Source organism: Anas acuta, chromosome 22 (genome assembly GCF_963932015.1).
Source record: "Anas acuta chromosome 22, bAnaAcu1.1, whole genome shotgun sequence".
In the NCBI taxonomy this organism is placed as follows: domain Eukaryota; kingdom Metazoa; phylum Chordata; class Aves; order Anseriformes; family Anatidae; genus Anas; species Anas acuta.
This window is the reverse complement of record NC_089000.1, coordinates 2,870,947-2,895,795: the sequence shown is the minus strand read 5'-3', so window position 1 is coordinate 2,895,795 and position 24,849 is coordinate 2,870,947. Positions and strand designations below refer to the sequence as shown.

General features: G+C 37.7%; 3 protein-coding genes across 4 annotated transcripts in view; 2 read left to right on the top strand and 1 right to left on the bottom strand.

Moving 5' to 3' along the window:
• Positions 1–5,385, bottom strand: part of DHRS3 (dehydrogenase/reductase 3) — a 46,016-nt gene extending 40,631 nt beyond the window's left edge. For both annotated transcript variants that reach the window (XM_068658894.1, XM_068658895.1), the window contains exons 1-2: positions 5,245–5,385; positions 2,989–3,059 (exon numbers count right to left, since the gene is read on the bottom strand). The gene's annotated coding sequence lies outside the window, so the exon portion shown is untranslated. The remainder of the gene's footprint in view (positions 1–2,988; positions 3,060–5,244) is intronic.
• On the top strand, positions 564–9,645 carry LOC137843548 (arylacetamide deacetylase-like 4). The gene is made up of 4 exons (XM_068658905.1): positions 564–734; positions 5,202–5,418; positions 6,750–6,813; positions 8,395–9,645. Exons 1-4 carry the CDS (start codon positions 564–566, stop codon positions 9,164–9,166), a joined length of 1,224 nt encoding a protein of 407 aa, XP_068515006.1. The 3' UTR covers positions 9,167–9,645.
• A 6,220-nt stretch (positions 9,646–15,865) lies between these two features.
• On the top strand, positions 15,866–24,174 carry LOC137843478 (arylacetamide deacetylase-like 4). The gene is made up of 4 exons (XM_068658756.1): positions 15,866–16,300; positions 20,507–20,723; positions 21,477–21,540; positions 22,598–24,174. Exons 1-4 carry the CDS (start codon positions 16,145–16,147, stop codon positions 23,373–23,375), a joined length of 1,215 nt encoding a protein of 404 aa, XP_068514857.1. The 5' UTR covers positions 15,866–16,144; the 3' UTR covers positions 23,376–24,174.
• Positions 24,175–24,849: the final 675 nt, after the last annotated feature.

Genomic DNA, 24,849 nt, shown 5'->3' with positions numbered 1-24,849 from the left:
GGAGTTTCCAAAGCTGATAGCTCTGTACTCACCTCTAAAAGCAAAATTCCTTTAGATCTACTTCAGAATGTCTGTTCTAACTGTTCTGGCCAGCTGTGTGCCTCAGCAATATAGCATTAAATAAATAAATAAGATCAGCACTAAATGTAAAGTCTTAGGATCAAACTGGAGTTCAGCATTGCCAGTCCTCCATGCGTTCATAAGCAGAGGCAGTATCTTTCATTACAGTGACTAGTACCCTTGGAAAAAAATCTCACATAGCTTTTCAGGCCCATAAATCAGAGTACAATTCAATCAGATAAAACAAAGTCCATCTACAATTCTGGAATATACAAAATAGCGAGTGTGAGTATCGTAGGCATTGACTTTGGCTAAACAAAGCTGTAACAGCAGTCATTGCCGGATGTTTGTCTACTGCTAGCATCTGGCAGCCCGATTTGGAGGAGGAGGGCGGAGGAATTTTGGTATGCAAATTACTCCTCTGTGGAGTCAATCTGGAGCATATAAATATTGACAGAATCATATTGAACAGTTCTCTGGTAAATCATCCCCACCAAAGAAAAATGGAATTCTTTTATGCTCTGGCACTAATAGCAGGAATTCTAGTTGCTTTTATATTACTGGTTTTAATTGCAACTTCTTATGATTCTTTCAAGGCAAAAATTCCTCCTGAAGTTGACCAGCCATCAAAGCTCAGCTTGTACCATTACTTTTATACTCTGGTGGAAATTCTGGTGAGTTTATCATGCTCTGTGATATTGTGATTTTCAGGAAAGGAAAAAAATGAGTAGAACTATAAATGTAGCATTTAAATATTGCAACTGTGTGTAATAGGAACCATATGGTAACACAGATTTAAAGGCAAAGGCCAAAATTTGATCTGGTATTTTAATACTGTATATAAAAGCAGCCTTCATGAGGTGAGCTCTTTTAAATACTGAGATTTGCTTGTTTACATTGCAATTGTAACTTGATTGCCTTCTATAATGAAATGACTAGTCCTGTGAAAGACAGAATTGCTGAACAATAATAGCTGGACTTTCTGTATCTGAGTGCACTTTGATATATTTGAGGTAATTTCTTAAACATTAATCTACCAGCAGTAATTGTATTACCCATTAATCATGTTCTTATTTCTGCAGTGGCTGAATTACTGTGTCTTGGTGAATTATCATAGAAATATGTAGGTTGGAAGGGACCTCCAGAGGTCATCTAATCTAACCTCCTGGACAAAGCAGGTTCAGTTAGAGCTGTTACTACTTATTATTTAAGTACCTGTAAACTAGACTCACTGTGCTATCTACTTTGCCAACAGAGTAAGAAACAGCTCTTACCCCAACAAATTTCAAAGAAGACAACAGGAGCAGACAAAAGCAGCCCAAGCCCTGTTATGTTTGGCATATACCACATCAAAAAAAAGTCTGCAGGAAAACCACAGAGTGATTTCATTTATGTTTGTATGGGGCTCATCTCAAGCAGAGGTGTTCTCTAATCCCCTACTTGTATGTGTTGAACACAGTAACTAAGGCCCATATCCTGAAAAGTCTTTTGGGGCACTATAGTCAATTAAAGACTTACATGGGTTGCTTAAACTCACATAGTAGGCATTCACCAAATCAGGTCCCTCATTCTCCAGTGGCCTACAACCCATGTACCTTTCTGCATTGTCTGTCACGAAAGAAGAGTTGCTGTCCTTACATATCTCAGGCTGCTCTTCATGTTAAGCTATATATATGAACTTAATATAATAAAATGACCAGATATCATTAGGTCCTCTATGTTTCTATACTTGGTTTGATGAAAAGATTATTTCAGATGATTCTCCTTACTGATGCTACTTCTACAGCCTTTAAGTGGTTGTTCTGCAACAGTACATATTCTATCTCTATTTATAATATTCCAGAATTGTCAACTTCCTTTTCTGGATAGTTTTAAAGATGCATTTCCACATTTGCTATATGCTGAATTTAATTTTCTTGAGCCCTTTGCTTCCAAAAACCTTTTTATACATCTACTTCTGGTGAATTTCTAGGTTTATTTTTATACTTGGAGAAGTAGTCGTCCTCACAGTGAGGACTTCACAGGTTTCTTACAAAGCATATGATGCTCTGTGCATTACACATGTACAATGAATATACCCTCTTTGTTCTTATGAATGGAGCTCTTCTTGTGCCAGTGACTTATCTGTTTGTACTCCCTATCACATATGTTGCAGCAAAGACCTCTTTTTTTTTTGTTTGTTTGTTTTGTTTGTTTCCCTGACACAGGACAGTCTTCTGCTCTTTACTTCCACTTATTTGGGATATCTCTTAGAATACCTGCATAAGCAGTTAAATGTATCATCTAGAGCATAGTTACACATATGATGCTCCTGCTGCATCTATGCACATGCTCTTGAAGAAATCAATGACAATCTCAAGCAGAAAAGATGAGAGAAAGCCTCCTAGCTCATATCCTAGCTTTTGTTTTAATCCATTTCTACAGATATGCATTTAGACTGTGCATATTTTACTGTGATATAAAGCTTTGATAACCATTTTAATTGGCAAAGCATTACACTTCAAAGTGACTGAGACAGACGGACTGTCAAATGTAGTCTATAAGTCCATGAAGCTCAAATGGAGTGGTCTTTGCTATTTCATATGTGATTTCATAACCACTTTTAAAGTAAAAATCTGGTCACCATATGATCTCCCATGTAAAAAGCAAGTCTGTGCCAGAATTTAGGCATTCCAGCAAATAGTTTTTCAAAGAAAGACCCTATTTCACAAGTATAGGTATACTGACATGCTGGTCTGGGTCCTCTTTTTCTTACGTATATACACTTTTTAGAACCTGGCTTATACAATACGTTTCACCTACTAATACCAATCACATCTGTCTAGGAATAGATATACCTTTTATTTATTTTTGTTTGTTTGTTTATTGTTATTGGTTCTGAAGTATTTTGTACTTATTTATTAAAAAGATTTTTGATAGGACACATACCAAATTCCCCATTCTCCTTCATGACATTTTCTTCCTTGAAACTGAAGATGCCTCCATGATGGCAAGAGTTCCTAAAATAAGGAATGGAAAAAGGATTTTTGTTATATTCTGATTCCAAGTATATTCTGATACCAATAGAGTATATTCTGACATCAAATTTATCATATATATTATTATCTGTCATCTGAGGGCTCTTTAAAAAAACAGAGATGTTAGAAAGTACAGATGAGATTAAATAAACACAATACAGAAGTTCTGTTGACTTCAGTCATTCCAAAATCATCACTTCATCAAAAACACTGACTTAAGAGTCACTAGAATTGTTGAAAATTGCTCTTTGGGGAAGGTTATATTGACCCTGTGGTTTCTGCCAGGATTAGCTTGACTCTTATATTGATCTTCTGCCTTCTTCAGGATACCTAAAAATGTCCATTTTCAACTGTAAGGCAAGAACTGTATCTATCCAATTTTTCTGTGGGAACTGGGACTTAAAACAACACAAGCTCTGTTGGCAGTGCTGGCACACAGCGTTATCAAAAAACTCCAGATCATCTCTGAGTTTCCATTTTTGTTTTCAGATGATTTTCTCCCTCTTCCATGGCTCATGATGCTTCCTTTATTGCTCCTCACTCAACTTGAAAAAAGAAAAAAAAGTTTGAAAAAATGCCTTGGTGAGGAACTGGGTGTTGCAACACACTTGACCCACATAAGCTTTGGCTTCATGTATATGTGATAGCTGAGCTCATGCACCTAAGAAAGTTCCACATCTTTGTCTTATTTTTGCATTTTCATGCAGAAAAATTGCTATTTAAGGCTAATACTTGAATCCTCTCCAAGACAGAGCAAATCTGAGTTAGAGGCCAGCTACATGAGATCAGAAAGACCAATTTACAATAGCGTAGCTGGCTATTATTTTATGAGGCATTGATACAGCATGTACATGTATACTTCTGTTGCTCAGAAGAGGAAAATAACATTTGCACATTGCTTGTTATGATTACCATCATTCCAGAAGGATGAATTGTAATAGTCTGTAATGGCAATTAAGTCACCGTTTAATAGGGAAAGAAATGTTGCCCCTAGCAGGAAATGCATCACTTACAACCTGTGTTCAAAATGAAGGAGGATTCCAGCATGATGACCTCCAGGCTATCTCAATTATTGGCAGTTGAATGGCTTTGGATAGGAAAATGTTGTGACACATTCAACAAACCTACCCTGTCTTCAGAGTATCATTTTTCCCTAAGAAATTTAAGAACCTGGCTCTAGTGCCATTTCCTAAATAACCTGTGGGATCTTAATAAAGGAAATGGTTTTGCTGATGGAGAAGGAGATCAAGTTCAGAATCATTCTCACCAAGTTCTTCATTTAGGCCACTTTATTGAGAAAGCAATTCTTTACTTAGATATTTAGATATTCAAAACCCACCTGGATGCTATCCCATGCAACACGACCCTGCTTGGCAGGGGGGTTGGACCAGATTTCTCCTGTGATCCCTTCCAACCTTAACCTTTCTGTGGTTCTGTGGTAGGCACTACTAATTTTCCTAAACCTTGTTGTCACTGTCCCTGTGGTATGGAAATGACCCAAGACCAGTGAGTTACTGCATCTGACATCATGCCAGGGACATTTTCATCTCACCTAACCTTAAAAACTTCAACTGAGGCATCTGAAGTAGATAGTCTCCCTTTATAATCAGTGGAGACAAATAGACATTTCCAGAGCATGACTTAACGCAGCTGAAATTGGAATTGTCCTCTAGAATTGCCTCTTTCTCTTCATGGACTAGAAAAGGAGCCTTAGGCCTCACGACAGCTAAATTGCATACCTAAGCAAATTCTTGATGGTACACGTGATAAAACCAGATCACAGATACAAGAAGGTATTTATATATTTCCTAGAACAAGTATTGCAACATTCCTCCAGAAATAATGGTATCTCAGATCATGAAGATGTACATTTTCACTTTCACAAATGCAATCACAAAGCCACTAGAGTTATTTGTGGGAGCAAAGTAGCAAATAACCAATAAATTTGGTTTAATAATAATAATAACCAATAAATAACCAATTAATTTGGAAAATAGCAAATAACCAAAATACAACATAGAAAAAGGTAACATGGCCTTCTGCAGCCCCTATAGAGTGGAAAGATTTAGATTTCTTATACTGATTTCTCTCATTCCTGTACTGACTTTTTCCTGTTATACCTAGGCAAAGACCTCAGAAAGTTTAGGTATCTTTAAGGAGCACATACTTATTAGGTTGATTTGTGGTGGACTGCCGGCATTCAGGGATTCAAAGCTCTTCATAAAGGATCTGCATTTTGATGGAGTGCCAGTGAGGATTTACCTCCCAAGATTACCATCTGCAAGTAAATGGAGAGGAGTCATCTTCTTCCATGGAGGATGCGGGATGTACGGAGGCATAAGTAAGGAACTGAAACAGAAAATGAGATTTTTCTAATTATTTTAAAAAAATATTTATGGTTGTTAACTATATATAAATTCTCCTGAACCCAATTGACTGAGGCTTAGTTTGGGCAACTGAGAGACAGAAAGCATTTAATGTTTGTTTTTATTATTTGAACTCTTTAATCTGGCTTTATTTAATATCCAAATTATTCTTTATAGGATATCACCCTCTTTATGGCATATATCTTCTTTATAGTAAGTGGTGTTGCTAAATAAACAAATTCTTTTTGGTCTGAAAACTTAACAGAAGTTGTTAGTTCCTGCATTCCTCCCTTTGATCTCTGCCTGCAGCATATTTATTGGTTTGTCTATAAACAGCACTCAGTGTAATTCAGCAGCCATTTTTAAGTATGTGCCCACAATGCATGGGCTTTAGCTAGGATGTCTTCTTTTCAGTTTAATTTTTTAGAGAAAGCAGATAATTGTAAATATGTAATTGACAAGTCCTAAAAAATACTGTCTCTACAGGCAGCAGACATACACCCATATTAAAAGGTGTTAGGGTTCTGTGATTTAAGGTAGAACACATCGTTGAACAATACCCGTAAGCCAAATCTTCTAAATGTAGCAAAGACAGAATTAAGACTGATGAAAAACCCAGTGTATCTGTAAATACATTGTAACAGGCACATTTCTGCCCACAGCCTTACCATGGAATATTTTTATAATTAGACATTTTAATATAACATAATTTGGTTGTTTTGGATTTCTGCCTGAATTAGCCACACAGAAATACACTGATTTCTTTGGAGGCATACCACCTGCATCGTTCATTCTTCAGCAAATAGTCAAATCTCTGTTTCAAATATAGAATTTATGTAGACTTAGCTATTGTAATACAATTAGCGTTTCCACAGCAAAATGATATGACATGACTAAGTCAGTCTCCGACTCTCCCACAATTAATTTGAAATAATATAATAATCTTTTATGAAGATCTCAAGATACTTTATCCCTTACAATCACTCTAAGAAATTGCATTTAGTAATAAATAATAATAAATCCCTGTTTTTCTTACAGATCAACAGTTTCCCTAAATATATGACTGTTGCAGCGTGTTCTGAGGATCAAAAGTCTAGACTATTTTATCCTAGAGAAAGTTGGAGTAGCTCGCTAAATAGGCAAGGGGCCCACACAGAGGACACAGTACCAAATGTCCTCTCTCTTTAATAAGACCGTTAATTGGTTAGCTCTGTGTAACTCAATCATGGCAATATGTCATAAGAAGGGAGGATATTGCTTCAAGTATTTGAAGCTATTAATTTCATTAACAACATTTGTTCTGCAGGAAGCCACGAAAGAGTATGCCGGTACATAGCCAGGGAATCTGATTCCGTGGTCATGTCTGTTGGGTAAGTGAGCTGCCCCCGGTGCTTCCCCACCTCCGAACAAGCCTTACTTTTCTTTGCATAGAAGAAAAGAAAATGTGCTCTAGTATTGTCCATCCTTACATTGTCAATACGTGTGGGCAAGCAGGTGCCATGAAATGAGGAGGTACACCTGGTAAGGGGTTAGAAAGTAACCCAAACAGTTTGGCAGCTGTTTTCAGAACAGGCACAGTTGTTTTATGTTATCACCACAGAAATCATCGCCTTTGTTTGATAATAATGTATCACAAACCGCTTTCCTGATTTCATGCTAATACTTAGGGGGCTTCAGGAATGATTTTAAAAAGTAAACAATAAGCCTAAAATTTAATATATTTTTAAAACTACATGGGCCACTGCTTCCCTTTAAAGGCATTCTGTTTATGGAAAATGGCTGGTGGCAAAAAGAAACTTTATTTTCCAACAAATTCTCCTGTGGAAAAAAAATCATTACTAAAGAATTTTATTAAGTTAGGAGAAATTGGTTTTGAACATAAATTGTTTATTCCACATGTGAGTGAGTCATGGTGTGTTAAAATGACTCTGAAATCTTGATGCCCTTTTATTCCCTAGTTATTAAGATGTTTACTTTATGCATCCATTGAGTTAGTTTAGCAGAACAGTGAAAAAACAGAAAAGCAGGAGCAGTGTGCCTCAGCAAACAGTGAAGGGTTAACAGAGATTGCCTGCACCACTGCCTTGGTAGTATTTAGCTTTTCCTTATTAAACCTAATATTCTCCAGAAAGACCTAAGACTGCACAGACAGAGAATAAAGAACTGTAGTTATTAAAAATGCATCTTGCTCTCAAAGGAGAGGTCAATATTTCATTCCCTTAAGCCTGACTGGGTGTTTGGCTGGGCTGTTATGCCTGCCTAGCTTTTTTCATCACGTGCAAGTATGTTGTTGGTTAGGAACTAAACAGAGACTGTTACTTTATCACTCTCCTGCAAGCTGCCCGTTTCAATTAACAAAAGAAATGAAATAATTGTCTACAGGAAGCTACTTTGTCACCACAGTACATTTACTGTGTGGTTGCTTATAATAATATTATTAAATTACGATTATTATGTTAAAGTGTAATAATAATATACAATACTATACTAATATATACTAATAAAATAAAAATATAATAATCATTGTCCCCGGTGTAAAAGCCTTGGGAGCCAGAACTTGGTTGGTTCTCTAGGCAAGCAGGACTGACTTACAGCTACACATACATACATGCAGTCAGTCACAACAAGAGAATTGCAAACTTCTCTGCTGACCAGAAAATGAGTAAATGTATGGTTTTCTACATTGTGGGTGATTGGACTGCACTACTCAAGCCCCTGTGTTCTTAAATTATGCTAGAACAAACCTCATTGATCAACAGTCTGAATTTTGACAGAAATGGGAGAGGAAGCTGTTCTGGTTTTCTTTAGTATATAAAATTTTAAATTAAGTAAGTAACATTGCTTTTGGCATTTTTCTGTGAAAATATAATCCATGGATGCATTTAAGTTGACATATTCAATCAATTATCAAATATATATATTTGTAGAAATTGCAGTCTTGTATATTTCAGGTATCGTTTATCTCCTGAGTGCAAGTATCCAGCCCAGAATTTGGACTGTCTCACTGCTGCCATTCACTTTTTGAAGACTGCAGAAAACTACGGTGTGGATCCTGATCGGATTATCGTATGTGGGGATAGTGTAGGGGGCACTTTTACTGCTAATGTTTGCCAAGAACTAGCAAACAGAACAGACATCCCAAAGATACGTGCCCAGGTCATGATCTATCCATTTCTCCAGGCCTTGAACTTTAATCTGCCATCTCACCAGAAAAATGCCTTCACTGCCTTATTGTCTCTGGAACGTACAGTCCGTTATATTCTGAAGTACTTGAATAAGGATTGCTCTCTGAAGGAAGCTCTTTTGGCTGGTTCTCATGTTCCTGAGAGTGTGAATTTGAAATACAGGAAATGGATAAATCCAGATCTTATCCCAGAGAAATTCAAACAGGATTATGAGCCACCATTACCTACTCCATGTGTTCCTCAAATCCATGAAGAAACTAAAGAACTGTTTGAGACAAGAATTTCACCACTGTTAGCAGAGGATGCTGTTATTTGCCGCCTACCTGAGGCTTGTATAATTACCTGTGAACACGATGTGCTCAGGGATGATGGATTGCTGTACAAGAAACGCTTAGAGGACAACAATGTAAAAGTGACCTGGTACCACATTGAAGAAGGCTTCCATGGTACAATAGGGTTTTTTGGTTACAGAATTTTCTCCTTTCCCTCATCAAGTAAAATAGTGGATCATGCTGTAAACTTCATAAAAGGCTTTTAAAATGTCTTCTGGAAGACGGTGACCTAGTGTGCAGACTGAGTGTTAACCACTTTGTAGCTATTGGATATCTAGGCAAGAAATTAGAATATCAAGAAATACTAAGTTATGATAGCATGGTCTGCTGAATTCTGACTTTCAGTTGCTATTATTTGGCAACATGAAACTTGGGAACATGCATCTTTCACCTTCCTTTTTTTATTATTAACCCTTTAATTGGTATCCTTGTTTTTGATGTTCTCTTATTCTGTTGTAAGAATTTTTGTTTTCTTATGTCTAAGAATAAAACCTCACTGTTTATATAGCAAAATACATTTTACAGCCTGCAGTATATGAATAATCATAAATATGCATACACATATCCACATAACACACACAAAATCAGTATGAGAGCACAGATATAAAGTGTTCCCCCAAAGCTTCTGGAGAGTAAAGACAGTTTCACTGTTCCTGAGATGAGCAGTAATCATCAGTCTATGTACGTAGGCAAACCATCGTTTTGGGCTTGGTTATAAAATCTGAAGTGGGTAATTGGGTTCTACTTACAAATCTGATTTTAAAGTGAAATAGGTGGCACAGAGGGGATGTATGGAAATGGGAGCTGCATAAATGAAACTGTTACCTGTAAATATCTGAGACTGGAAACACAGAAGTAAGGGAAAACCTCACGAGCAAAACTGAATGTCCTCTAAACCATTTTCTATAAAGTTCCTTTCTGAGAGGCACTTGGTTGTATTCAGGGAAGACAGAGACACCCAGAGCTTTTTGCCATTTTGTAACAAACAATTCAGTTATTTAATGAGAATTTGGAGAAAAATAGAAAAACAGCCCCAAAGCTGATTGAACTGTTTCTGTTCAGGTTCAAAACACATTAGAAAAAAAAAATCACAGGTCAGTGGTTACATTAAGACAGACCCACATTTGTAAAGGCAGGTGCCTGAATAACTGCATGTCAAAATAGCTGGCCTTGCAATGCCTAAGAACTACAAAATATTTCATCATCGTTATGCAATCACCTTGCGCTTGTAATAGCTGTAAAACACATATGCAAGTGTGGAAAGAGGTTAGTATGTTATCTTCATTTTCTGCCAGCTGAACTCTGAGTAGGAAGAAAATGTAGGGTTAAATTCTTCACCATATTAATTAAATGTGGTGACGTGTTAGCAGTTACAAATCTCTGGAGCAACCAGTATTTAACTTGTGAATTCTTGTTCTCCATTCCCTCAGCAAAATGAAATGGTGTTTCTCCACGCTGTGTTGACACCAGATAAATTTAGTTTCATTTTACCCATTTCATGTACTAGTAGTTTACTATTGGAGCAAAGAAATTCTTGCAGGTGTAAATAACATGATAAAGCGCACAATGTTCCAATGACTGAGGTTTACAGGATTTGTTTTGGTGATACAACCTGATATGAAATTGGCAATTCATTTTGGTTTCTGACCTCAAGAAGAAAGCTGGCTTACCAGCTTACATGTTGGTAGCATGAGCAAGAGCAGCAGTGAGTCAATAACTGCTCTAAAGCAGATGTGAAAAGCTGGATAGTATTTGAGCAGTTAATCCATGTCAAATTCTGTTCTGCCACAGCAATTTTGTTATCTGCACATGAGCAGGCTCACTTAAAGTCAGTTTGGCTATGTCTTCATGAACTTCAGTCAAACCTGTGAGTCATCAGACTTATCTTTATTCAGGATCAGCTTATTACACAAACTGCATCTTCAGTACCTGTTCTTTTGATGATTCCCACAGGTGCGTTTTAAAATTTCTGGAATCGAAGTCCCTCCTGTCTGATGGGAGAGGATTTTGTAACTGAACTGAGCAAAAGTCCAAAGGACTTGACAATACTACGCATGTGCATCTCTCCCAAAGTTTTCAAACAAACGAATTGACTAACAACAAGCTCAGCCTATTGCATTACCCTGTAACATTCTTAATCCTCTTCATCCACCTAGTATTTTGAAACCACTGCACAACTGATAATTAACTTTTGCAATAGATAGATAGATAGATAGATAGGTAGATAGATAGATAGGTGGATAGATAGTTTGCCACTGATAAATACCATATAAACATCTTTGTGGCTCTTGGCAAAACCACCCAAATATGCCTATATATAGTACTCCAAAATTCTTCCTCTGCCACTTCCCCACCTTCCAAACTGTGACTGTACTGAGCAAAATCTTCTGTAAACTATTTCACTCTTCTTGTACCTAAATGATGGGTTCCCTGAAAGACAGCCTCTTTCCCATGCCATACTGGTGACCAGCAGAGCAGAGGCGTTTCAGGGACAGAAGACTGAAAGGCATTCCCCATGTAGCCCTCCCCATTTGGAAATATACTTCTCTGCTTGGTCATCATGTTGCTTTTGTTGTCCTTCTGAACACTGCAGAACTCTGCCAGTACAGACGATACGGGAATTCATTGCCCTGAGTGTTCTACTCCTAGCCAGTTCAGCAATCCATACCAATTTTCTTTTCATTACTCAATGTCTGGACTTAGGCATCACTTATGGCCCACTCTCCAAATTCTGCACTGATCTACTCCTGAGGTTTTGCCATGGTCCTTTATCTGTAGGTCTTAATTTACCACAAAAGTTAATCAATTTATCTTTATAATGTCTTCAGTATTACTAGCTCTTTTTAACACATGCATTTTAATCTGTATAGAGGGTTATAACCATGGTAATGCAGATGGGTAAGCAGAGAACAGCAAGTACAGAAACAGTGTGTTCCTTTTTAAATAATGACTCCAATATTTTCTGAATTTTAGAAAGTAGCAAGATCTAATTGTCTCCATGGAACCTCCCGTCCTCTGATTTAATTAATTATAGATCTGCTATGTGTCTCACATTCTTGAGATAGAATGCTTGCTCATATAAACATTTCATATGTTCCTATGAACTTGTTCATATAAACCACTTTATAATATCCAAAGTGTGGAATTAGCTTTCAAAATTATCACTCATTTACATATGTTCCTATTTTCTAAGGAAAGACACAACATAATTTTTAATCTCCTCTTCACTCAAGCACTTTCTAACAGCATGTCCCTCTCACTGCCTGCATGTTCAATGAGCTACAGTCAAGTACTTAAAGCAAAATCCCAGACTTGCAATGTGCCTACAGAATTATGCACACAAATGCCTTTTCCCCAAGGAATTATGCATGCAAAGAAATACAGATAGTTACAAGCAGGCACAAAACAAGCCATTAGCAGAGTTTGTCAGTACTTTGCCTGCAAGTTTACAGCTAATGGCACTAAGTGTGTGCTGGTGAGGATTCGACTGGGGGAGTTCAGCTTCCAAGTTCAGCTTTTCAGCACCAGATGGCACTCCTGCTATGCAGGACTTAACAGGAGCTTCTTGGGTCCAGCAGCACCTCCTCTAAGGAGCTCTCTTCCAGCACCTGAGCAGAGGCGTCCATTGGCAACTGGTGTGCCCGAGTCTTGGCAGGTCACCTCAGCAGCACCGTGATTTAGAAACAGGCAGAGAGATTTTGTGACCACCTGAAGACTATGTGAGGGATGATTTCATGTCTGTTCCAGCTGACTCAGTCTCCCCTAGCATGTGCAGATGCACAACAGAGTAAAAGCTTAAGATATTGACAACGTTGACAAGAATGATTCAGGTACTGGCATTTAGCCCTACACTGGAAATCAGTAAGAAAGGAAGATCCTGAGGCAGGAGAAAACGGGATTTTGGCCTCAGGGACAAATTCCTGGGGTCTCTTCTACAGGAGTGAGAGATAAAGTTAAAAAGGCAGAAGCTGGAGAAACAGAGCATGTGTTTGGAAAGGTTATTTAGGTTGAAAAGTCCCATCCTGAGACTGAAGTAAGCTTATGAATTCCTGATGTTTGTGCTAATAAAATGTTAAATGTTACTCCATGTACATGCAATGCCCAAAGAAAACTAATTTCTTACTTCATGAACCAACTAGTTTGTTTCTTTTACTGCTGATATCCAGATTCTAGAAGAGTTTTTACATGGAAGCTCTAGCAGTGATGACTGGGTGTTGGTGGGGTGCTGTGATATCTGCACCTACTTAATGTGTCCTTAAGAGTCCAAGAGTTACCAGCTCTTGGTAAAGTGGCAGCAAAAAGATTTGAAAACAGCTGATCTATAGGTGGTAAGAACTTTAAAACAAATGTTCTGTCACAGGTGTCAGAAGACTGCTGAGGTTGCCAGAGGGGCCAAATCTGATAGGCATACTTAGACCACACCTAAGTCATTGGGACAGCATGAAATTTAGCACAAAGCTGAATAATTACTTTCATTATTAGATGCTACAGAAGGGAGCTGCAACCACATTTTGTGCAATGCTATTTCCTAATGTTCTTGTCTGAGCTGTGAGAAAGCTGATATGCACCTCAGTCGTGATAGGTCTGAATTTTCTCCTTCCATTTCCCAAGAGCGCATCCCAATCTCCAGGCTACAGGCAATGTGCCTTACACCAATATCCCTTATTGAGCTGGCTGACACAAGTGCTGCATGAAAGAATAAACAAAAAGGAATTAGATTTTGTACAAAGCATGTAAACAACCTTCTGGCAAGGGAGAGAAAGGGAATGGGATCTTGGGATATGAAAGTTGCCAAAGTGTTGCTGTATAACATGAACAAACAGTTTGGGCAGATGAAGCAGAACATGGAGTTTCTTCTCAGAGAGTGAATCTCCACACTCTAAAATTAACTTCCTTCTTGTTTATTCTAAACAACTACTAAACAGTTTCTGAAGTCAGAAATTAAGCATGAGGTCTTTTTTTCCTGTGCAGGTCATACATTGTGCATTCTAAAGCTTTAGGGTTCTCTGAGTTTAAGTTTCATTTTAACATACATCTCAAGGTCAGCCTATCCATTGTACTCTCTTTTTGAAGGAAAAAGGAAGGAAGGAAGGAAGGAAGGAAGGAAGGAAGGAAGGAAGGAAGGAAGGAAGGAAGGAAGGAAGGAAGGAAGGAAGGAAGGAAGGAAGGAAGGAAAAAAACACTCATTTTACCCATACTGCTACTTTCCAGAGAACCTGTTGCCTTCACAGTTTGAGCAGACTGGTAAAGAGATGCAGTTCCCAAAGGTGACATCATACGCACTGAAAAAGCTTTGTTTTACAGATTTTTGTTTGTTTCAGGTTAAATCTTGGAACTAATGATTTGTGTGCTGAAGAATACAAGCATGTTATTTCCAGAGGAAGGCACACGGAATACACAGAAAAGAGAAGGCTGCTGATGTCTAGTCTTTGCTATTAGTCCTGAAACCATCAAGTTCGGGTCTAGTTTTCATCAGCTGCAATTATATTTCTACCTGAAATGATATCTGTAAGCAACACTTTCATGAGAAGACAGAGACTGCAGTAGGCTCAACCAAGAGACTGCTGAAAAAACACCATCACCAAAATAACCAAAGAAAACAGTTGGCACAGGCTTTGACCTGCTGGAAAGAAGATATGAACGAGGAACAATCAAGATGCAAACCACTGATACTTCAGACTGCAGCTGCATCTAGTTATATTACATTCAAAGATGTAATTGCATGACTGTGTACAAAATCAGTCAATCTATCAATCAATTTATCAAGCTGCATCCCAAAGAGCAATTCTGGTTTGAGCTGGAGCCAAGACAGCCACAAAGGGAGCTGTTGGGAATGGGTTTCCTTTTTATTTGTTGCACAGTTCACAAACTCTAATACTAAATTACTGTGATATTCACCCCTGCAAAAAGCACAGAGACTAGTCACCATTTAAAACCCCTGTAAGGTATATTTCAGTGCTTTGGTTGAATCCGAGTACCACATAAATATTTTACTTGCCCTCTGTGAATGAGAAATGTTCGGAAATACACTAACACCATCTCACCTGAAATCTGAGAGTCCCTAATGATGCTTGTATCTGTCTGGAGGTGACCTTCATGTAATTAGGAATTGCCTGTAAGACCTATCAGAAATAAATTTTCTAAGTGCTACATATAACGTGCAGTTACCTATAATATACCTCTTCACACAAAACTGTCATACATAATTTGAGATCAATCTCTACTGCAGGTCTTGAATCCAAAGCTAATAAAAATCAGCCTAGCTCTGTCGACTTCAGCAGAGCAGATCCACATCTGATAATACTCTTACCAGGAGTTACATAACCGCCCCTATATCCTTCAGAAAGGACACTGTCAGACACTCACAGAGTTAAATATTATCACTGGAGATGCTTCTGTTTTTTAACAGCTGTATTTTTTTTTTTCTTTTGGCTTGTTTGTCAGCTGTTCCACTATTATTATTTTAGCAATAATGCAATCATATTCAAATGCTCTCAAAACCAAATCCTAACAGTGCTATATAAAAACCCAAACAAAATACTACCCTTGCTTTGAAAAGACTCCATTCTAAGCTAAAGGATCAGGGGTGGGGTAAATGCATACATCAGCAGAGGTTTATGTGTATTTGTATAGATACACAAACAAGTAATTTATATGACAGGCACCAAATAAAAGGTGAAGAGAGATGAGATGTTCACAACACCGAAACTTAGATTTCACTGGAAGTCTTAAAAAGGCATGGAGGCACAAGAAAACAAGAAACTGAACAGCTCTGAAGGAGATGGCTAAAAAATCCTATTCCACAGGAACTCAGAAAAGATCCAGGCTTGACTGTATTCAAGCAATAGGCAGAGACATAACAAGTTTTTGTCTTCTTGTAACACTGATGCTACAGATACGCCAAGCACTGGTTCTACGGTAATGGGCACAGAATCAAAACATGTAAGCTGTAAATATGAAAAACTTATGCAAGCCTCCCTTGTGACTAATTGTTACTATCTATTTAATTGTATGGTTTGATTGCCACATGCTTTCATCTTCCTATTGGGATTTTTAAGAGCTGGATGATGGGATATGAAGAGAATTGCTAGACCTGCGCCTTTACCTTCAGAAATACTTCCAAAGTCAGAGTGGGAAGGAGGTCACAGCTGCTTCTTCCACTTGACTCCTAACAGTACAGCAAGATGGAACTTTTCTTCACAATTTTTCTGGTTGTTTTGGCTGTCCTTGTGGCAATGTCTTTCTATTATGAACACCCCAAGGCAAAAATCCCGCCTGGAATGAGTCAGTACAAAAAGCTTTACCTTTTTCATTATATCATGAACTTCGGGTTTGGTCTGGTAAGTAAACTTTGCTTAAAGCTGGACTTTTTAATTTAATTTTTGATAGAGGGATAAGAGATTGGTGATTTTTTTTTTTAGTATAAATGTGTAAATATACTGCAAATACACAGCTGGATTTATATAGTACCACTGCAGATAACTTCAGCTCAGCTGGGTGCAAGATAAATCCATTGCTTGCTATACACTAACAATAACAATATAGAAAAATAAAATTCAGTGGACAGTCCAATATCCCATTTTTTCTGATCACTTAAGTTTAAGCTTTTTAATCCTGTTGTCTCATGCAGTGCTGGAAAATGTGAGAAGCTACCACATGTTCTATGTGGAACATTGCTCTGTGCAACACAGTGCTTATTTAGAGAATGAGTAACTACGTGATCTCAGCTCTCTGCTGCATATGCATTGCTCTGCTTCTGAGCCATCTGACAGACAGCTGCTGCATTCAAGATCTTTGGTCTTACAGCATGTTTATATGACTTCCTTTTTTTTGAGTTAGTGCACATTTAAAAAACACTTTTGTGATTGCTAAATCAAGTTTTCTTTCAGCCTTTTAAATTATACAATAATAAAAAAAAAGCTTCAGTTTCCTTGTGTTGTGCATGACATGTTCTAATGTTATTAGTTTTTCCTCTCTTTCCTTGCTGCACTGCTTATTAAGGTTTTTTTTTGAAGCCAGTAAGCTTCTGAGGACATGAGTCATTACGTCCCTTGAGAACACCTCACCCAGCTCCGAATGCTGCTATGATAGTAAAGCAATGAAATAAAATGGGATAGTAAGTCAAATTAAGTTTTCTTACATACACTATACTATGTGTGGAGCTCCATATTTTCAAAACAATGTATGAATACTCTTTATCCATCAGACAAAGTTTTATCTTTGCATAATTCATATGTGAGAGGCCAAACTGCAGAATTCAGAAGCTCACTGGTGACTAATGTAGTTCTCTACTTCTAATCTCATTTCCTATCCTTTCTGCTGGCCAGTGAGAGGCCAAGGAAAAGCATTGTACTACATCACCTCAAAGGAGCAGAAGGACCAGGATATTAATGTATGATTAAAACAAAGTATAAATGCAAGGAAATTTTGAGTCTGCTGTCAGGCAGATTACTTATGGCAAAGTAGCCAAATCCTTTCAAGGGATGGCAACCCATGAGTTCAAAACTGCAGGGAAAACAAAAGCTTACTAGGATAGACCTAGTGTTCAGCTGAGACAAAAGATGCTTGTGAAGTCACTGGAGACAAACCAGTTTGAAGCAGCTATGTGCAACCTAATAAATTTTATGAAGAATTATTTGCATTCACCTATAAGAATATACTTATATAAGAAGAGCTATGTCTTAATAAGGTTGCACCGAGGAGCTGTGGATGTCCCATCCCTGTAAGTGTTCAAGACCGGGTTGGATGAGGCTTTTTGCAACATGGTATTGTGAGAAGTGTCCCTGCCTATGGCAGGGGGTTAGAGCCAGGTGATCTTTAAGGTCCCTTCTAACCCAGACCATTCTATGATTCTATTCTATGATTCTATAAAAATTCTTCATAGAAAAATCTACCCATCCTTTCTTTTTTCATTTACTATTTGGTCTATAAGAAGAAAAATGGACAGATCATTAAAGCTAAACACTAGTCAAAGGGCTTAAAACCTGTCCTTCCCGGGAAACAGACCTGAAATGATCGAGGGGCTGATTAAATTACGCATGTGTTAACAGCTCTGTAAGCTTTCTGGACCCAATTTATCCTAATAGTGATTTAGGCAGAAGGGCTGGCACAAATTGGGTGCAGATGGCAGGCCTCTGTACCTGTGTAAAGAGAACAAAGGACTCACACCATGGTTAGCACAGCCGGCACGGCCCTCCCACTGGCACCAGTCGCTACGTGCGTGTTGCTGCAGGCCCTGGTCCTCTGCCTGAACATGTATCTGGAGTCTCCTTTGTAATCTAACTCGGGTTCCTCCGCACCTCACACAGCTTTTCTCCTGGTGCATGGAAACCTCCATGCCAGTTGTTGTCGGTGGGGTCAGTTTTTCAGCATTTCACTGCGAATGACAACACTACATTCACAATATATATATATAATAACATCATACATAATAAATATATATGATAAATAAATATAATAATAATAAAATAGACAAACAACACAGACTGTTGTGCTTGCACTGATTGCAGAGCAAGCTAGACAATGCTTCAAAGGAGGTCATAGCTCTTCACTCCTGTCCTTTGGCTGTCTCATGCTACCCATTAGGCTTTCTTTTCAAGCTGTCATGTCAGCTATCATTTTTGAAAATCCTTAAACAATCCACAACCAACCTGTGCAACTACTGGTTTACAAATTACACTGCTAAGCAGTTGCATTTCTTTGCGAGAGCCAAAATGCACATCACATTTGGCCAACTTGGCTAATCACCTATGATTAACCAAATTTTATGAACATGAAGATTCCAAAAGCGGGATTTCTGGTAACAAACTGGTGACAACTAGTCTAGATACATTCTGAACATCCCTTTAAGTACACATAGCCTGGTCTTGCAGCTTACGTGTAAGTGATGACTTTTTTCCAGAAACTGTAGGTGAAAACCCAGTATTGCAGGGAGCATACAGACTGAAGAATGGATTTCAATCAGTAAAAGCAAAAATGCAAACTATGCTGACTCCTGTAGAACACTGATGGGAACTGTGCAATTTAAAACACCACCACCAGATTAAAATTTAATTTGCATATTACCAGAAATAACTATGAAGATTGCATGTGATGATACTGGTGTCCTTCGTAACTGCAATTTGTTGCAGGTACTCCACAGCAGATATTCACAACCAGCAGTGAAGTGACTAAGAACGATATAAGTAAATGTCAATCTCTACAAAAATTGACCAGTGAAACTATTACATGTTTAACAAAAATGAAATGTCACACACCAGAGGGAATTGGAGAGTTAAAGAAACAGAAGTTATTTTCCCATGGACGTCATAGAGGAGATCTGCAGAAGGAACCAGTATGAGACTAAAGCTAGGCTACAAAATGATCTTTCTTGTACATGGGATCAGCTCTTCAAATGGCATAAAATGGGCTGTCTGCCATATTTAACAGGACCACATTATTAACTACATGAGGTCTGTGAAATGTGAGGTGAAAATGCAAGACTCTCACTATGGGATTTTAAGATACATCAGTATATACCTTTGTATACATAATTGTTTTTTGAAACACATCTACATGAATAATGGCAACACAACAGATTATATTACTCATTAGAGAAGACAGAAAGTACAACATTTAATCCAGATAGAGTGGAAATGAGTGATACTGCCTCGTATTTTTCTTCATAGACTAGATCAGACTGCAACTAAAACAGCCTAAAGTCATCCAGACGCAACGTAGACTAGCTCAGACTGACTCCAATCTTCAGCCTTGAATGTTTAAGTACGAATCACTGAGCTATGTGAATATCGAGCTAAGGTTCAAAACTATTCTTGTTCAGGAGGCCAGCTGTGGTAGATGCTACGGAAAAATGTTCTGCAAGTCAAAAAGCAGTGGGAATTTGGGAAACCAAAGAATTAGCCACACAAAGAGAAATTTTAAAATGCTTTAACTGCTCTCTCCTTTTGTTCAAACACAGGGCTACTTAAACACCAGTAAGGGGAAGTATTTGACACCTTCTATCTACTATTAATAGCTTGAGTGTTCTTCTACTGATATAATCTAAGCCAGGATTTCACCACTGCAGAATGAGTTCAGTTGAAAAACAACATGCCAACATCTAAACTTTCTAATATAATCCAGAAATTATTACCAAAGCTAACCCTGTGTTCTGCTAAATAGTACTGATAACATTTTTGCCAGAGATGCATGATGGTATTAATGAACCAGTGACAGTGATACTGTGAAAGTGACTTACAGCCAGGTTTGCCCACAGGAAGGCTTTGCTTCTGGAGATGTATGGACACAAGGCAGAAGATTCTTCTCAGGCAGTTACAGAAGATAAATTAATCCATTCCTTTCAAATCTACTGCCCTCTGAGTTACAGATTTTCACAGGGTTTGCATTACAACGAAGGTGTACCCACATCATCATAACTGGCCACTTCATTGTCAGAACCATCAGGAGACAAAGTTTGAACTGACCATGGAAATTTAAGCTTTTGTGCTCATCCTCCAGATAAGATGGAAATTTGTATTAATTTGTGGTTTCTCTTCCTTTATTAACAGGCAACATTACTGGAAAAAATTGGTATCACTTCAGAAGTCCATTTCCTCAGGATTATGATGGATGGAATACCGCCACCAAAAGATAAACATCTTTTTATCAAAGACTTAAGATTTGAGAAGGTTAAAGTAAGAATATACCAGCCAAAAATGTCAACCAGTGGACAAAGAAGAGGAATCCTTTATTTTCATGGCGGAGTTGGACGGTTAGGAAGCATTCGTAAGTAATGTAAACGAGTTGGGTCTGCAAATACTATGCAGTTACTGATCTGATGCTGTATTCTTAAAAGACAAGACGAAGTAGTAGGTAAAGCATTATAAAAAAAAATCATGTCAGGATAGAAGAGTAATTTTACTTACATGCAGCAGGCATCAAGTTAAATGATCTTTCTACAGATCACGTATCTAGAACTTCTCTGATCATTTATTGTCTTTTCACTCATGCTTATGAGAAAAGTTGAAAATTTCATAAGAATTTTATTCTCAGTTTGTGCTCAAATATATGTGCAAGCCTGTGTATATGTGTGCATATTGTTGTGCATTTACAATGGAAGTGCTTACAAGGAAAAAATGCAGTTTGGATTTTGAAATGGAAAGGGTTAAGAGATTAGGTGCTGTCTCCCGAAAAACAAAAACAAAAAATTCTAGATTTGGCTGCTTTTCTTTTTTTTTTTTCTTTTAATGACTTTTCATCTTCAATGCCACTTTGGCAGTAGCAGCAGTGGTGCTTTCTATTAACTTTTCAGTGAGGAGAATGAAACAATGAATGGTAATAATTCCAGGTTTCTTACTGGCAAGAAGATTCCCACAGATGCAATGAAACTATGAGCAATGCCCAGATTAGGTCATACCAACAATAGAAGATTTACACTGTAGCTTAATCACAAAACAGAGATTAAAAACCGTAGAATATTTTCATCTGACTTATTTTTCAAACAAGTTACAACTCCATTGATATGTTTTGTTTTTACAGAGGCCTATGAAAGAGTATGCCGCTACTTTGCTAGGAAAACCAACTCAGTGGTTGTGTCTGTTGGGTAAGTGGAGTCGATCCAAACACACAATGTGACAGCCATTTGTGTCTCCTTTCCAGGTTTATAATTCTTTAATGCTTTAGTCGCTGCAAGCCAATTTCCTAGCAATCTGCATTGAGTATTTGTATTTAATGATCACATGCATTTCACCAGTGCTAATTACCCTTAGAAAGAACTAGTCAACTAATCCCCACTTATTTATTTCCAAATTTCCATTATAGCAATTTTATAATTTGTAGCTACCATTAGATGAGGATGTTTTTATTTCGTAAAGCCATACACAAAGCACTGTAAGTTGAAGCCTGCATTGTGTTTGAAATAACTACCTCTGTTGATAGCACAGTTGCCCAGACCACTAAATATTCATTTTAGTAGTTCTTCTGAAAAACTATGTATGTGTGTGCACAGAGTCCACATTTCACTTGCAACTCACCAGAGATGACTATTTAAAACCTTTTTGTGATGAGCTGTAATACATTTTTAAAATAACCAAATTTTAAAAATTCATGAAAACAGTTGTTGTCTTGGAATTTAATTAAAATTGCACTACTCACTATTTACAGCCCCAAACACTTGAAGAATCATCAGCCCTTACTGATTCTGTTTATAAAGAATTCAGCTTATAGAAAAATGCTGAAACCTTTTTGTATTTTCGTTATCCATTTTCTACACTTACATTCTCTAACCATTTGTTTGGATTTTTTTTCCCAAATGTTGGAAATCTGGAGAAGTACAATTGCTGATAGATGAATTCACACATATGTGCCTTGCCATCTAATTGTACAGAAACTTAGTGTGTGCCCTCAGTCCCCTGAGTCACCTGCTAGGCAATTAAATACATATTTTGCAAAGATAGGAGAATGCACTGACCCCCCTCAAACATTAACAACAGTAGCAATAAGACAGCATAAGCAGTAATTATTAGCAATTCTGTTGGTGTAATTATCTCAGAAAGTTGTCCTATCTTCAGCATGAAGTATATGAAAGCAAGAACGTTAAGGACAACAAGGGGACCATTTCTTAGATATGACTATGTTAAAAGACTTTCATTCCTATTTAGGTATCGCTTAGCTCCTGAGTACCCATATCCAACCCAATTTGAGGACTGTCTCACTGCCACCATACACTTTATGAGGACAGCACGAGATTATGGAGTAGACCCTTCTCGCATTATTGTCTGTGGAGACAGTAGTGGAGGTGCACTCACTGCTGCTGTTGCCCAAGCACTGGTAAACAGAAGAGATGTCCCAAAGCTGAGAGCACAAATCCTTATATATCCTTTTCTCCAGGGTGTAGACTTTAATTTGCCTTCCTATCAGCAGAATGAGGGCATTCCCGTTTTGTTAAAGGAACGAACCGTCTCTCTTGGTTTGAAGTATGTCAATGCAGACTTGTCTGCCGTAAAAAATGTGCTTCAAGGTTGTCATGTTTCAGAAGAATTGAGACTAAAGTATCAGAAATGGCTGAGTCCTGATAACATCCCTCACGAGTTTAAAACAAGAGGCTATACACCAAGTACAGAACAACCATTCTCAGAAGAAACCTATAAATTGGTCAAGACTCTTCTTGATCCTGTTTTTTCACCACTGCTATCTGAAGACAGCGTTATTGCTCAGCTTCCTGAGGCTTTCATTCTGACCTGCGAATATGATGTACTTAGAGATGATGGACTGCTGTACAAGAAACGATTAGAGGATCAGGGTGTAAAAGTGACCTTGTGCCATCTGCAAGAGGGATTCCATGGAACAATATTCTTAGCAGTTTATGGTAAGATAGCATCATTCCGATCTGGCCTCAAAGGCCTGGAAAAGATAACAAAATTTCTAAGGTTGATGTAAAACTCAACCTGATTCTTTCATTCCCTTTCCTGATTCCTATTGCTCATTGCTTGCAAAGATTTTTCAGAAACACCTTCATTTTCCTTTTCTTAAACCATCTCTTGAAATTTCAGCATTTGATTTATTGTCTTTTTTATCCAAGAAATTGATTTTGTGATGGCTTTCTCTTCATTTTTACTTACGGTATGCAAAATCAGATGAATTTACCTTTCTTCTACCATCTCCTTCAAAGTTTTCTGTTGTACACATAAAAGATCTTCCCCCCCCCCCCCCATGGCAAGTGTTCCACAATGCATCATAGATTAACAGAATCATTCAGGTTGGAAAAGACCTCTACACTCATCTAGTCCAACCTTTAACCTAGTACTAAGTTCTACCACTAAACCATGTTACTAAGTTCTAAATCTACACATTTCTTGAAGACGTCCAGGGATGGTGACTCTTGGCATGCCATTCCAATGCCTCACAATCCTTTCAGTAAAGAAATTTCTCCTAATATCCAACCTAAACCTTCCCCTGAAGCTTGGCTTAATAAAGTTTGAATAATAATATATAAACTATGATATATAGCAACCATGGTCCATGATCTATTGAGATATTTATCTTATAAAAGCTGAGATTGAGACAGCCTTGAAGAGAGGTGAATGTCGCAGAATAGATGTGAGTATAGACATAAAAGAAAGAAGTTTCATCCCTGCAACCTTACTCCTGTTCTGGGACCCCCAGTATGAGAGAGACATAGACATACTGGAAAGAATCCAATGCGGGGCCACCACGATGAGCCAGGGACTTGAGCACCTCTCCTGTGAGCGAGCTGGGACTGTTAAGCCTGGAGAAAAGGAAGCTCAGAGGGATCTTTCCAATGTCTATAAATACCTGAAGGGAGAGTGCAAAGAAGATGGAGCCAGACTCACCACTTTTTTCTCCTCTAATTCATAAAATAACAATACCTTCTTGATACCAGAACAAGAAATCACAGAAAACTCAACTAAACATTTTTCAGTTGAATATAGAACTTGAGCACTCATGTCTAATCATGAGACACTACTCCAGTACTTAGTGGCAGACAGTTAAAGAGTTCAGATCTTAACACGCAAAGTAAAAGAGAAAATCACATGGGGTATAACATGTCACAAATTTTATTGCCTTGGGAAAGGAGGCTAATAAACCTACAGCTTTCAAAGAAAAAGAGTAGCTGAACAGGTAGATAAACTATAGTAACCCACATATTGATGATTTACATTTTCTTGTATAATCCAAGTCATTCAATGTCCTGGTTTTCAGAGCTATAAACAACACCCTTAAAAAGAGAGACATTTTGCTGAAATAGTAACCCTAAAATTCCTGGCTCTCAGTAAAATCACTTAGAATGATATAAATACATGAAGATAAGAGGAGAATGAGTTTACTGCCATGATTAGAAATGATGGTAAACTATGGGAGTTTAAAAAAAGAAACAAACAAAACACTAGCA

Bases quoted from the DNA above. Each gene is read 5' to 3' on its own strand.
- LOC137843548 (XM_068658905.1), top strand. From the start codon at position 564: ATGGAATTCTTTTATGCTCTGGCACTAATAGCAGGAATTCTAGTTGCT. The intron at 735-5,201 runs GTGAGTTTATCA...TGTTATACCTAG, and splicing joins ATACTCTGGTGGAAATTCTG to GCAAAGACCTCAGAAAGTTT. The intron at 5,419-6,749 runs GTAAGGAACTGA...TTTGTTCTGCAG, and splicing joins CGGGATGTACGGAGGCATAA to GAAGCCACGAAAGAGTATGC.
- LOC137843478 (XM_068658756.1), top strand. From the start codon at position 16,145: ATGGAACTTTTCTTCACAATTTTTCTGGTTGTTTTGGCTGTCCTTGTG. The intron at 16,301-20,506 runs GTAAGTAAACTT...CTTTATTAACAG, and splicing joins TGAACTTCGGGTTTGGTCTG to GCAACATTACTGGAAAAAAT. The intron at 21,541-22,597 runs GTAAGTGGAGTC...ATTCCTATTTAG, and splicing joins TCAGTGGTTGTGTCTGTTGG to GTATCGCTTAGCTCCTGAGT.